Source organism: Podarcis cretensis, assembly GCF_951804945.1.
Source record: "Podarcis cretensis genome assembly, chromosome: 14".
NCBI classification, from domain to species: domain Eukaryota; kingdom Metazoa; phylum Chordata; class Lepidosauria; order Squamata; family Lacertidae; genus Podarcis; species Podarcis cretensis.
The window spans coordinates 10,692,501-10,707,388 of NC_137183.1; the positions used below are offsets into that span (position 1 = coordinate 10,692,501).

A 14,888-nucleotide genomic window follows, 5' to 3' on the forward strand; every position below is an offset into this window, starting at 1 on the left:
CCACTTACTGGGGCGCCCCTGAGAGGCCAGCGCCCTGGTGCGACGCATCACTAAGCCCTATGGGAAAGACGGCTCTGCTGCCAACCCTTTGATCTGTTTGCTTTGCTGCTGACCTCTTGCCTGTCCTGCCTCAGCTGTGCAGAACGAACGCCAGCCCCGCAGCACAGCCCAGGTGAGACTTGATGCCGTTGACTTGGATCCCGACAGGCAAGCTGAACACCTGACCACAACGCGGGATGTCCTGCTGCCACCACCACCACCACCCTGCCCCTCCCTGCCGAGCCACAGGGGCCCCACCACCTGCTCTGCAACGGGGGCTCCAAGGGGCCGACCCATAACTCCTCCCAGCAACCACCGCTTCATGGCCAGCCTGATGACAGCCGAGACTTGTGCCAAGTTGGAGCCAGAGGATGGTCAGTGGCTGGGCATGGGTGCAGAGGGGGGAGGCAGGCAGTATGCCAAGGAAGTGATAGGGAACCTCTGGTCATCCAGATGTTGTTGAACTACAACTCCCAGCCTCCCCACTCATTGTCCAACAACAACTAGAGGTCTACAGGTTCCCCACTGCTGCTTCTGAACATGTGGCCTTGGTGACATCCTACTTCCAGCTTCCTTAAAACCACAGAAGACAGCTGGTGCAGATGCACTGATACACACCATGGCTGGTTTTGATTGGCTGTACTGGATTCAACCAAGCCTGTGAGACCTTCCTCTGCTGCCCCCTAGTGAACATTGATAATACTGCCTCAATTGGGCTTCCAGCTCCTCCTAGTTTTGCCTTGTTGTCCACTGAAGCTTCTAGTCTCTGCAGTTACAGTGGCCAGGTGTCCATCTTAATAGGAGGACTGCTTTATGCAGTCATTTATCTGGAGGGCTGTCAGAGGAGAGCTTGGTTAGAAGGGCTTTTAGACCAACTGAAGAACCATAATTGAAATTGTCCATCAACGCTGTGCATTTATGCCAAGTGATCTCGGGTGGCGATGTGTTAAGTGGCCGCCCTCTGCGAACATTTCCTTCAGAACAGATGTGTCTCTAAACTTGCAAATCTGCAGCTCTACAGTGTTGACAGGATGATTCTCCCTTCTGCAGCTGAGGAGAACATTGATGTCACCAGTAACGAGCCAGAGCGCCCAGCAGGAGAGGCACACGTGTCCCCATATCCCCCCTCCAGTTCTGAGAGTGTCTATGAAACCTCCGCCCGGCTACTCTTTATGGCTGTAAAATGGGCGAAAAACTTGCCGGTCTTCTCAAACCTGCCCTTCCGAGACCAGGTGAGTTCCTGGGCCAAGTCTAGTTGTGGATTACTTGGACTCAGGCTAAGACAGGGGTGGGGGCTGGCAACATATGTTGAGGAGGGGCCGTAATTCAGTGGATGAGCATTTGCCTTGCCTGCAGAAGGTCTCGATCACTGGCATTTCTAGGTTGGGCTGAGAGAGTCTCCTTTTTTCTCTTTTATTGAAGAATAGGATATTTTAATGCCAACATCATCACAGAAGTGTCTGTGGGTGGGATATATTGATTGAAAATGGAGTGACCATTCTGATTTTATGGCAGTGGGCAAAACTTTATTGTAATTTTTGAATAAATGTCTTTAAGAGAGAGAGAGAGAGAGAGAGAGAGAGAGAGAGATACTCTAGCCTGAAACCCCAGAGAGTGTCTGCCAGTCAGTGTAGACAAGACAGAGATGGATGACCTAATGATCTGATTCAGTATAAGACAACTTTCTGTTCTGTTTCTGTTCCTGGCTCTTATTCTCTTCTACTTGAGCTTATTCACTGAACCAGGAAGCATCCAATTGTACCAAAATACTAGCTCGATGTGTTAACTTCTACAGGTAAAAATAGCACATGCTCTAAATCGGGATGGGGAACCTCTGAAGGCTCCCCCCTCCGTGGCCCATGAGGCCCTCTTGGCTAAGCCACACCAACTTGCCATGTACCTGGCGTTATATATGACATCAGGTATGGGGCTGTTGAATACACAGCTGGGCTAAAGGTGATTTGCAGGAGTGACCGCTGATCAATGGCATCTGCAGAGACTTGCACATAGCACTCTATAAGCACCAATGCTGAGCTGAGCCTAAATTTACATATATTGCTATACAGTGATATTGACAAATTTAGAACCAGATGTATCTTTATAACTGAGGTGGTGAACTTGTGGACCTCTCTGTCTTATTGGACTCCAACCCCCATCAGCCCTAGCCAGAATGGCCAGTTGGCAGGGATGAATGAGTTGGTAGCCACAGATCTCCAGTCCAATTTATTAAAAATGGGGAAATAAGGCACAGGCATTTTGGCTAAGTTGTCACATTATGTAAGGACTAAGGAAGGCAGACAACAAGGTAATTGGTTTTGTGAAAACTGGTGCTTGTTGGAAGTGTAAAATGCATTTCTGTGAACACAGAGCATCCATAATCTGTTATCTAATCTAGGGTGTCCTGTCTTTTGCAGGTGATCTTACTGGAGGAAGCCTGGAGTGAGCTGTTTTTGCTGTGTGCCATCCAGTGGTCTTTGCCACTGGAAAGCTGCCCCCTCCTCTCTGTGTCAGAGCTGACCCCCACCCTCAATGGAAAGGTCGTGTCATCAGGAATGGACATTCGTGTCCTGCAGGAAATAATTGCACGTTTCAAAGCGCTTGGTGTAGATCCCACTGAATTTGCCTGTATGAAGGCAATTGTACTGTTCAAACCAGGTGAGCGGGCTGTCAGGAAGAACATGTAAATCATAGAGAAAATTGTGCATTTCCTCAAAATTACAGTTATAATTTAAAAGCGCCACCCCAGTAATGTTTTTCATGCAAATTACATAATTGTTTTTGAATAATTTATCCTGGCTTTGCTCCTTTCCCCTCCTTGTGCTTAGTCATGAAAGCTAGAAGCTCAAGATGGTGTGCCAAATGAGTTACTGTCCATTTCCAATCCTCCTTCAAGGCTGCTGCATCCTCTGTCTTCAAAATATTCCATGAGACCCTAATCCTGTTTTAAGATCTCCAGTAGAGCAGTGTCGGTGTACACATATTTTCCTTAAGCAGAAGTCTTCTGTTTCTTTTCTTTTGCAGAAACACGAGGTCTGAAGGATCCAGACCAGGTTGAGAATTTGCAGGATCAGTCTCAAGTGATGCTGGGACAACATAACCAATTACATTACCCCAGCCAGCCAGTCAGGTACCTACAGCTGAGTGCTCCTCCTTGCTGTTATCTTCTCAATTCTTCCTTCTGAATGCATTCATTCCAACCCAGCCCAGGCAACATGGCAGTGCTAACTAAAGCCAGTGTTTCTCCAACTGTTGTTGGACTACAACTCCCATTATCCCTGACCACTAGAAATTGTTGGAAGAAGGTCATCTCCATTTCTCTGCTCTCAGATGTGGTGGAAAATTTTGGGATATAATTTTAACCTAACCTAAACTTTTGTCTCCTCCTCCCAGGTTTGGAAAGCTGCTTCTGCTTCTGCCTTCCTTGAAAGTTATTTCTTCAGACCGCATTGAGCTTCTTTTTTTTCGTAGGACCATCGGGAACACTCCCATGGAGAAGCTGCTCTGTGACATGTTCAAGAATTGACGCCTCCAAGATTCCAGAATGCCAGTATTTCTATTTTAAAAACCTTGAACCAAGCACAAGACACAAACAAATGCTTCCTTGTGAATAGGCTTTGGCTTGTCATAGACTGGAAGGTGGCATTTGGCTGCAGACCAGGAAAGTCGCTAGGACCCAAACACTGAATTTTTACAAGGAGTGTTAATAGTTGCCTGAAGTCACACCCTCTTATTATGGGACCCTTCTTATTCTTTCCAAAGAGGCAGTAGGTTTGAGTGTATGTATGTATGTATGTATGTATGCATATGCATGGAGATGCACTTTGTACCTGCTCAGAGAACTCACCATTGTTTCCATGGCCGAGTTTTGGCCTTGAAAACAGGTTCTTGGACTCAAATTCAGCTCTAATTTTAACTATAAAACTCGCTCCTTAGTGCTGTAAAGTGCTTCTAGCCCACAAAGCTTAGAATGAACAAGTAGCACATTTTCCTTTAAAGACAATCAAGTGTACTTCTACAATTCATAGAAGAGGAAAAACAGTGGAAGGGGGTGTTTTCCTCTACCTTACTAAAGGACAGCAGTATGGAAGAGTAGAAGAACAGAATGATTGGAAAATACAGCCTCTAAAAGGGGGCTTCCTGATTGTTTAAAAATTAAGATTTTTCTTGGCTAACATCCTGTTTTGAAGTAAATTTTGAGGACAATCAAGGCACACCACAGCTTGTACACGAAACAAAGAGAAGGTTGGGGCACATGCCTGGACCTAAGCTAACCGAAATATTTGACTCTGCCCTTTCATACTAAGTGGGAGATGTTAGCTCTAAACTTTTTATGTGACAAATGAGCCCAGTTTGAAGGCAGAATCCCTTTCTTAGGGGCTGCTGATTCAGGAATTGGGGAATTTGCTGGCTCTTGGACTTCTATAAGTATTAATAAACTGGAAGCTTGTATACTTTTTGAATTATTTTTTAAAAATCTGCTTACTGTTTGCAGTTCTGACCTATTCACCTCATGTGGAAAGTCATGTAGCTGAACAGATCCAGTTTCAGGCCTGGATTGGGGCTCATAATCTATAGTTCAGATGGGTTTGAGAGTGTTGCCTTTCTACTGCAATCCAATCCTAGACTTACTACAGCGGACACCCACTGTCTCTCTAGAGATTGCCAGACTGCAAACTGGAGAACATCATTTATATTGAAGAACTGATGATCCAGTTCTGTGGAAGACCCCTGCTCCCTTTGATTAGGCTTCGATTTCATGACAATCAATAAGGTTGTTGATGACAGATGACAACAAACTGAACTTGCCGGAATGTCAGGAACAAACTCTTTTTATAACCTATGACTAATGCCTGGAATAGAGGCATAAGGAGAGAAAGCGTGTAGCATTCTGCTAGGGACAGAGTAATGAAAACCTATAACCAGTTCTGCTCCTGTTTTTCTAGAAGGGGTAATATAAGAAGTTTATATGGAAGGGCAGTCATACTCAGGTTAGCGGGATGAAAGCATCCAACATACTAAGAAAAGGGTTAATGTTCACAATGGCCATAGCATGCCAAGAAAGGATTCTGGGATGTCATGTACCTTTTTCCAGAGGCAGTTTGTACAGTTATGAACAGTCTTATGTGTGACAGCAGCTGAGCAGTCCATCTGTTCAGCTGCTGTCTGCCTCAGAGTTAGTCAGTCTGAAGGAGTTTTAGATACAAATCTATGTAAGATGTATTAGTAACCTGAGTAACACCTGCCTGTTTTGTACATTTAAACTAACGAGTGCAAATACACTGAGTAAAAGCTATTTGTTATTTAAACTTTAAAAAGAGAGTGTCTTACGTAATTTTAAATGACCCAGTCTTTTCTTTCACATAGCTCTGTAAATAATAATATGGGAATGAGAGTCTAATTCCCACAAGATTCTGCTATTGCAGGCATCAGGCATTTGCTAGGGTGGCAAGTGAGACGGAAAAGTTTGTTTGTTGTGCATTATGTCACCAAGTGTTTTTCTTTCTTTTCTTTTTCCTGCCAGCAACCAGTTAACAAATGGCAGCGTCTGATTGGTCGGGGTCTAGGGGTGGCAGTTTAAAAGGAGAGGATTTGGAGAGACAGATTGAGAGGTTGGGAGATAGGGAGTTGGTTCTGGACAGAAACATCCACTCTGAGGAATATATCAAAAGCTACAGAAAGGAGTCTCTGAGCTTAGTATGAAGGACAGTGTGTGGTGTCCTGTGAGAGTAATAGGCCAGAAATAACTCGGAGGCTGAGCCAGGAGAAGTAGAAACTGTAAGAGAGACAGTCTACTTAGGTCCCATTCCAGTCAGGAGGGGAGAGATTCTTCTAGAAAGAGAAGACTCCCAGACCAGTCAAGAGGGGTGTGGCAATTCCTTGGGTCTGTTACTTGGAGTACCTCAGGAGTAGGATTGTCAAAGGGGTGTGTAACTGACAGAAAGTGCCACCTTGTTTAAGAACCAAAGTATTAAGTGATAACAACCATGGAACACCTGAGAAAGAACTGAAGTGAAATAACTGGAAATAAACTGAGCATTTACCATTTAGTCTAAAAACCTGTAATCTCTACCTGAAGCAAATTAACTGAACATAAGCAAGTGATGTTTAAGAAAAGCTGTGCTTGATTAAGAGACCATAAAATCAGTTAGATGTAATATAAATGTTATTAGGTAAACGGTTACCTGAACATTATAACCTGAAGTACCCTTTGTTTTACCCACTTTGTGTCAAAAACTTACTTTGTTTAATAAAACCTTTCTTGTTTGTTTGATCAAATCCTGCTTGAGACTCCAAATCATTAAGTTTTCCCTCACACAAGTCCCCCACTAGATAATCTGGGGTAAATTGAAGAAGTTCATGTATTTGGTGTACCATGAAAGGACTGTTGCGCCGTCGCAGCAAGTATAAACTATCCTAGCCCCAGACACAAAGATTTAACAATACTTTTTTTGCTGAACATCAGTATTAAGCAAAATCAAAACAAAATCAGAGACTACTTGAAGCTCTTTGATAGTATTATGGTCATTGAAGTTCAATGTAAATATGTTGGTTTTTTTAAACCCCCCCCCCCCAATTTGGGACTTAACTTTCCCCCCTTTAATGTGGGACATTTAAACCAGGAAGGTAAATGGGGAGGGGATGCTAGAATTAGATTTGAGGGCTTGCCAGTGTTAAACAATGGAAGGTAGTCCATTTTTTGCATCCTTATGAGGCAACTCCCACCAGTTCCTTGGATTTGGAGTTTGTCTTTGTAATAAAATAGCTGTAAATGTGTGTGTGTGGCGGGGGGGAGCTCCAGTTCTTGACTTTAGCAGTAATGTATGTCTCTTTTAAAGTGGACCTTTGAGGAGCCTCATTTTTTAAACAGACTGATTGTGATAGCAGCCCTCTTTACTGTTTCTCCACCCATCTGCATTTTGCTTGAGTAATGTGATTCTGGGAGTGACTTTTCCCCCCTGCCCATCAGTCTGTGGAGCTTTTTGCCCATGTAGCATCACCGAGCGTCCAGGGCATAGCCAGAAAAACAAAGAATTCTACCTCCTAATATTTATGCTGCCTATCCTGTGCCCTGAAAACAGAACACCTGTTGTGGTTATGGCTACTGAACATTCAGCACAAATATCTGGCACTGCCCTACCATACTTGGAATCAAACTGGCATTCGTTATTCTGACATTTCCCCCCTATTTTTAAGCCAAAAAGCTCTCTTTTTCCACAACAGGTATGCACCTGACAGTTGTCTGAGAATTGCTTGGATAGATATGAACATTTTTAAATATCTGACAACACAATGAAGTGAATAAGGAATAGCTGCGGGACCTTCTAACAGGGCCCTTGCTTATGAATCCCAGTGCAAAAACCCAATCCCTGAATTCTGTTTTGACAGCCCTGAACTTGAAGCAGCAAGATGCCATGGATGAGATGTTAGAATTTAACCAGTTCCCCTGCTCTTGGGTTTTCTATAAGACGTTTATATGGAAGGGCAGTCACACTCAGATGAAAGCATCCAACATGCAAAGAAAAGGGTTAATGTTCACAAGGGCTATAGCATGCCATGATAGGATTCTGGGATGTCATATACTCTTTTCCAGAGGTAGTTGGTACAGTTATGTCAGTTATGAACAGTCTTATATGTGACAGCAGCTGAGCAGTCGGTCTGTTCAGCTGGTGTCTGCCTCAGAGTTAGTCTGTAGGAGTTTTTGTCTTAGATACAAATCTATGTAAGATGTCTTAGTAACCTGAGTAACACCTGCCTGTCTTGTACATTTAATCTAACAAGTGCAAGTACACTGAGTAAAAATTATTTGTTATTTAAACTTTAAAAAGAGAGTGTCTTGTGTAATTTTTATAGGAGGGGAAAGGGAACTAATTAAAAGGTTAAACAACCCAGTCTTTTCTTTCGCATAGCTCTGCAAATGGGAACTAGAGTCTAATTCCCACAAGATTCTGCTACTGCAGGCATCATGCATTTGCTAGGGTGGCAAGTGAGACGGAAAAGTTTGTTTGTTGGGCAAATTGGGTCACCAAGTGTTTTTCTTTCTTTTCTTTTTCCTGCCAGCAACCAGTTAACAAATGGCAGCGTCTGATTGGCTGGGGTCTAGGGGTGGCAGTTTAAAAGGAGAGGATTTGGAGAGACAGATTGAGAGGTTGGGAGATAGGGAGTTGGTTCTGGGCAGAAACATCCACTCTGAGGAACAGATCAAAAGCTACAGAAAGGAGTCTCTGAGCTTAGTATGAAGGACAGTGTGTGGTATCCTGTGAGAGTAATAGGCCAGAAATAACTCGGAGGCTGAGCCAGGAGAAGTAGAAACTGCAAGAGAGACAGTCTACTTAGGTCCCATTCCAGTCAGGAGGGGAGAGATTCTTCTAGAAAGAGAAGACTCCCAGACCAGTCAAGAGGGGTGTGGCAATTCCTTGGGTCTGTTACTTGGAGTACCTCAGGAGTAGGATTGTCAAAGGGGTGTGTAACTGACAGAAAGTGCCACCTTGTTTAAGAACCAAAGTATTAAGTGATAACAACCATGGAACACCTGAGAAAGAACTGAAGTGAAATAACTGGAAATAAACTGAGCATTTACCATTTAGTCTAAAAACCTGTAATCTCTACCTGAAACGAAGTAACTGAACATAAGCAACTGAAGTTTAAAAGAAGCTGTGCTTGATTAAGAGTCCATAACATCAGTTAGATTTAGTATAAATGTTATTAGGTGAAAAGTTACCTGAAATAACATTATAACTTGAAGTACTCTTTGTTTTACCCACTTTGTGTCAAAAACTTACTTTGTTTAATAAAACCTTTCTTGTTTATTTTATCAAATCCTGCTTGAGACTCCAAATCATTAAGTTTCCCCTCATACAAGTCCCCTACTAGATAATGTGAGGTAAATTGAAGAAGTTCGTGTAATTGGTGTACCGTGAGGTGGTTGCACTATATGTAAGTGAGGGGTGGCCCGACGGTACCAGGGGGAGAAAGGGCTGTTGTGCCGTTGCAGCAAGTATAATTATCCTAGCCCCAGACACAAAGCCAATTGACACAAACAGAAAAACCTAAATGGCAGACTTTTCCTATGAAAGTACCATTGCAGAATATCTAATGATCCTAATGAAAAATCATATGTTTGAATTGTTCTCTGTGTTTAAAAACGTAGCAACCTCCCTGCTTACAGAAAAGTAGTACATTAGGGGAGGGGATCCCTGGAGAGAGAGAGAGAGAGAGAGAGAGAGAGAGAGAGAGAGAGAGATCTCCTGCCACCTAGTGATTAAAATGTGCCCTTACAGTCTGAAGTGGCATAGTCCCAGAACCACATAATTTATATGGTCATGTTAACACTTCCCTGCTTTTAACTTAGGTTTCATGCTCTCAATATTCCCCTCACTGTCTCCCAAAGACATAAAAGCCTTTGTCTAGATGGTTGATCACCATGTATGGAAAACATCTGCCACAATCACTTTATTTTCCATTGTTTTCTTTTTTAATAAGCTAGAAGGTATTTGTACATAAAGTTGTTTTTGTACAGCCATATAGTATCATATTTACAAAATATTACACAAATTGCCCTTGGTGGTTGTCACTGGTAGAGGCAACAGCAGTGAAAAAGAAAAACATGGACATTAATTGGCTAACATACAAGGAAATATTAGAAGAAGAAAACAACCAATTAAAAATTAAAAAATACGAAGAACTAAGGCAGGTATGAACTGGCTACAACATTACCAGTTAAATGAAATTTTTAAATCAGACAAAAAATAAATGGATTTGACACAAAGATATCAGATTTAGAAAAAGAACTATTATTAAATAACAAAAAGATATTGCCAAAAACATACAGATTATTACTGGATTGGAAACTTAAGGATGAGGAGGTGAAGGAAGTGGTGGTGAAGTAGGCACACGATTTTGGCTATCCAATTGAGATGGAAAAATGGGACAAAATATGGGGGGGAAACCCTTAAAATTCACTGCATGATATCTGATAAAAGAAAACTTTATGAAAATGATTTACAGATGGTACCCGACCCCATCCAAATTAGCAAAAATAAATAAAAATAACAGCAATATGTGCTGGAGATGTAAACAAAATGAAGGAACCTTATTTCACATGTGGTGGACATGTCCCCAAATCATGATCTATGAGGAACTAAAAAGAATGCTAAAACACACATTTTTAAAGAAACCTGAAGCTTTCCTATTAGGCATTCTAATGATAAGCATCCGAAATGAAAATAAAAGAGTGTTTCTTTATGCAACAACAGTGACTAGAATGCTAATAGCAAAATACTGGGAAAACGAGTTAATACCAACGAAAGACGAGTGGCAAAGTTGTGTGAGTACTTCGAACTAGCCAAAATGACAGAACTAATAAGAGATCACTCTTATTAAAAAAGGAATGGGATTGCTTAAAAAACTACCTGACAAAATATGGTTCCGAAAACAATACTTGTTTGTGCTTAGATTAATCTCACAGATATAATGGGTCCTTCTAAGAGGGCCCATGCTTACGAAATCCCAGTGCAAAAACCCAATCCCTAAAGTCGGCTGCTTTGACAGCTGGGATCAAGAATAGGTCCTGGAACTTGCTGAAGAAGCAGCAAGATGCCATGGATGAGATGTCACAATTTTGCTGCAATCAGCTGGTGCGGTTCTTACCATAAATTCATTGTTTCCAAGTAGTTCCAGCTGCTGGGCATTGTTGTAATTGGCAGCATCAGGCTCTCTTCTGGCCTGGCCTGGCCCGGCTCTTTGGCTTTTGGTGGGGAGCATAGCTGTCAACATTCAGATTTGAAAATAAGGGGTCAGCAGCCTCGAAAATAAGGGATCAGCAGCCTCACCTGTCCCAGGGACAGTCTACGAGATATCTAACAATCCTGGATAGCAGCGGGAAGCGGTGGGAAGCGGCGCTGGAATAAGGGAATGTCCTGCCAAAAAAGGGAGGGTTGACAGCTGTGGTGGGGAGTTCTTCACATTCTTCAGCTTCTGCTTGCCCTTCTCGGGACTGAAAGTCCCTCTAGTGGTGAATTGCGGCTTGTCATCCAAACCTCTGAGGTGCCCAGTAGAAAGGCGATTTTAATTTAGCCTTGGATCTTTGTTCCCAGTCCCAGTACAGTTAGCAGCCTTCATCTGTTTCCTTGGTGTGAGGTATGATTATTACTAGGCATGCTCATCAGTCTATGATTAGAACGTGGTTGGTGTAATGGCTGATGGTGTCTCACAAGGCTATTCATGATTTCTTAAAACTGTAAAAAGCAACTATCTCCCTATGTCATTCTCTGGAGAAAGAGGCACTGGGGGGGGGGTTTCCCTCCTATGTAAAAGGTTTATTCTTTCCCATCCACTATTTATTCTTTCCCACCCTCTCAGCTTTTAGAGGGTACCTCCCTTCCCACACAAGCAAAGTAGCACAAGAGAAAAAGGCTGGCAGGCTCACATTATAGATAAGGCTTCAGAAATTACAATGCAGCATGTCTTTTTTTACCTGATTGATTTAGAGACATCCTAAGCACTCCGAAGAGGGTCAGTAGTATCTGGACTGCGGAGAATGCAGGGAGCAAACACAATTGCCAGGGCATTAGCTGACATCCGATTCGTCTCCTCCTCTAGGGCAATTCTAAACAGCACCAAAATATGACACCATCATTTTTTGTGAGAAGGCACAAAGTTGGAAATTACAAAGTTTGGACACAAGTTAAAGAGAAAGAAAACCAAATATGCTGGGGATGGGATGTAAAGAGATATGGGAAAGGACTCTCAAAGACTGTGGGGAAAGTTCTTCCTTAAAACATGAGAGGCCAATTCATGAGCTACATTTTGCCACACCTCTTCTACTTATGACCTCAGCACTGATGGCATACAAAGGGGCCAATGTCTATGGCCTGTTAGGCACATCAAAAGATGTACTGGCCACATTCAACACTGCAAGTGTGTTAGAAAAGGAATAATATAATATTTTTCCACTAACATGATGACCACAGGGTAAAGACTCAAATTCTAACGTTTTGCTTGACAACATAAGGACAATGGCTAATTACCTAGAACAGTCTGACTAGCTGCTGCTGCTGTGTGTGCTTGGATTGTAGTGCTCATTGGAAGATCATAATCAGTGTGATTTTAAGCAAGTCAACGACACACAGAACATGATATCCAAGACAGCTTTCTTGCCACACTGCATGGCTACAGTATACATGCACAAGTCTCTAAGCATGCAGTCTGCCACCACAAGGATAATAATAATAATAATATTTTTTTTTTTGTTTATATCCCACCCTCCCTGGCCAGAACCGGGTTCAGGGCAGCTAACATCAGAAAATAAATCCTGACACCTGAGGCGGTCATCTCACCTTACTCATGGATTGGCCGGCCCTGAATAAATATCTGCAAAGAGTAAGGTTGTCGTAACTTCCGTCATAGAGCTTCAGTATGCTGATAACAACATAGTGTGTGCATGCTCAGAGGATGACCTCTAAACCATCGTAAATATCTTCGCAGAAGCTTACGAAAATCTTGGCCTATCGTTCAACATCCAAAGTGCTGCACTAACAAGTACAAAATAACCCCTCTGCAGCACCACAAATCCAACTCAATGGTGTAATGTTGAAAAATGTTGATCACTTCTCCTACCTGGGCAGTTATCTTTCCACAAGGGCCGACACTGATGCCGAAATCCAGCATCACCTGAGCTCTGTGAGTGCGGCTTTCTCCCGATTGAAGTGCAGAGTGTTTGAGGACCGGGACATTCGCAGGGAAATCAAAATGCTTGTTTACAAAGCTATTGTACTACCAACCTTACTGTATGCTTGTGAAACATGGACCACTTATAAATGCCATCTCCAACTCCTTGAAAGATTCCATCAATGGGTTCTCTGAAAAATTTGACACATACTTGGGAAGAAAGGCGAACTAATACCAGTATACTGGAAGAAGCAAAGATCACCAGTGTTGAAGCAATTATTCTTCAACATCAACTTCGTTGGACTGATCATGTTGTGCGGATGCCTGATTATCGTCTTCCAAAGCAACTACTCTATTCTGAACTTAAAAATGGAAAGCGTAATGCTGGTGGTGAACAAAATAGGTTTAAATACTGTCTCAAGACAATTCTAAAAAAATGTAGTATAAACACCAACAATTGGGAAACACTTTCCTGAGAGAGCTCCAACTGGAAACCAGCCTTTACCAAAGGTGTCGTGGGCTTTGAAGAGACTTTAATTCAGGATGCAAGGGAGAAAAGTGCTAAGAGGAAGGCATGCTTGGCAAACCCTCACCGAGATCAACTCCTGCCTGGAAACCAATGTCCCCACTGTGGAAGGACGTGTGGATCCAGAACTGGCCTCCACAGTCACTTACAGACTCACTGTTAAAACCGTGTTCATGGAAGACAATCTTACTCGGCTACAGGTGATTGCCGAAGAAGCAGCAGCATTGGGATCTGCTGCTCCTGTGGATCCTGCCCCCTGAGATGGTTGCCTCACCTTGCCCTGTGGTTGGACTGGCCCTGCAACTAAGTCCTATTCAAAGTAGACCTACTGAAATGAATGGACCTAAGTTAGTTACTGATGCTTCATTATCTTAATTTTGTGTTGATTACTGCAAGCTAACCTTTTCAAATTGCATTTGTTATTTACGGTAACCTACTAATTAGGGAGACTATGAGACATATTACAAACTGCAAGGAAAGTGGTTAGTGCCAGGACCTCAGCAACAAATGCCCTTTCTACAAAACAAAGCTTTAAGAGGCGGTAAGGTCACAAGAGGGAGGCTCTTAAGGTACAGAAAAAGAATGTGATCCTTATTCCAGTGGGATATAAGAGTAATAATTTGGTAGGATGTGCCAGACCAGTTTACCTTTAAGGCAGTACAATTCGAAGGCATATATTCTGTCATGTATTCGTCCAAAACACCTTGAAGGTATTGACCCACACCCGGACAGGGGATTCATGCCAGTCTCTCTGTTCAAGCCTCATTGTTTTCTCTAGAATCTATTCAAACAGGACATACAGGGGTGTTGCAAGGAGGGTGCAGTCCATCCCAGGTGTCATGCCTGGGGGGGTGACAAAATCCGCTCAGGCAGATCGGCGTGGCAGCGCTCGCACCCCCGGTGGGCAGTTTTTTTACGTTTGGCATGATAGTTGTCGTGAAAATCCGCCCACTGATTGCACAAATACACCTGGCAATCAGCTTGGCACCCCCTGGCAGGTGGCATTCGCACCCCCCAGTGGGTAGTTTTATGTGATCGGCGATTAGATTTTCACGATTGGGGGGTGGCGCTGGCACCCCCAGTGGGCAGTGCTCGCACCCCTGGCTGACCAGCCAGGGGAGGTGAGCACTGCCCGTTGGGTGTGCCAGCGCCGCCCCCCAATCGCGAAAATCTGACCGCCAATTGCGCAAATACACCCGGCAGCCGGGCATATTTGGTGATCAGTGGTTGGATTTTCACGATGGCGATCATGCCAATCGCACAAACCCGCCCACCGGGTGTGCGAGCGCTGCTATGCCACAGGGGGCAAGTTGCGGGGTCCCCTCTGGTGTGCACGGCTAGTGCCCTTCTTAGATATGTCTCTCTTCCTGTCAGGTTAGGCACGCGTGGGTCACCCGGAGAAGGCAGTGAGCGGGGCTGAGCTGAGGAGTGAAGGGGGAAGCGGAGAGTTGCGAGGAGGAAAAAAGAGATTTAATTCGGAACTCTGGCGAGGTTTTTCTTCTTCAAGCCTCTGTTTCCCTTTCTTCACTTAGAGAAATGTCATAGTGTCTAAGTGCACTGAAGCACTTGCATAGTATTAAGCACAGAACAGCATTTATATACTCTGTATATAATCTGTACAGTTAATATGTATTAATTAAACTACTGCCTTGTCCTA

General features: G+C 43.4%; 2 protein-coding genes across 3 annotated transcripts in view; one reads left to right on the forward strand and one right to left on the reverse strand.

Moving 5' to 3' along the window:
• NR2E3 (nuclear receptor subfamily 2 group E member 3) overlaps positions 1 to 5,612 on the forward strand; it is a 6,870-nt gene extending 1,258 nt beyond the window's left edge. Inside the window, exons 3-7 of the mRNA XM_079952680.1 lie at positions 135 to 413; positions 1,090 to 1,271; positions 2,454 to 2,694; positions 3,061 to 3,166; positions 3,430 to 5,612. Of these exons, the coding sequence (XP_079808806.1) occupies positions 135 to 413; positions 1,090 to 1,271; positions 2,454 to 2,694; positions 3,061 to 3,166; positions 3,430 to 3,562 (941 nt within the window). The 3' untranslated portion in view covers positions 3,563 to 5,612. The remainder of the gene's footprint in view (positions 1 to 134; positions 414 to 1,089; positions 1,272 to 2,453; positions 2,695 to 3,060; positions 3,167 to 3,429) is intronic.
• MYO9A (myosin IXA) overlaps positions 1 to 14,888 on the reverse strand; it is a 176,566-nt gene that overhangs the window by 5,170 nt on the left and 156,508 nt on the right. The window lies entirely within an intron of this gene.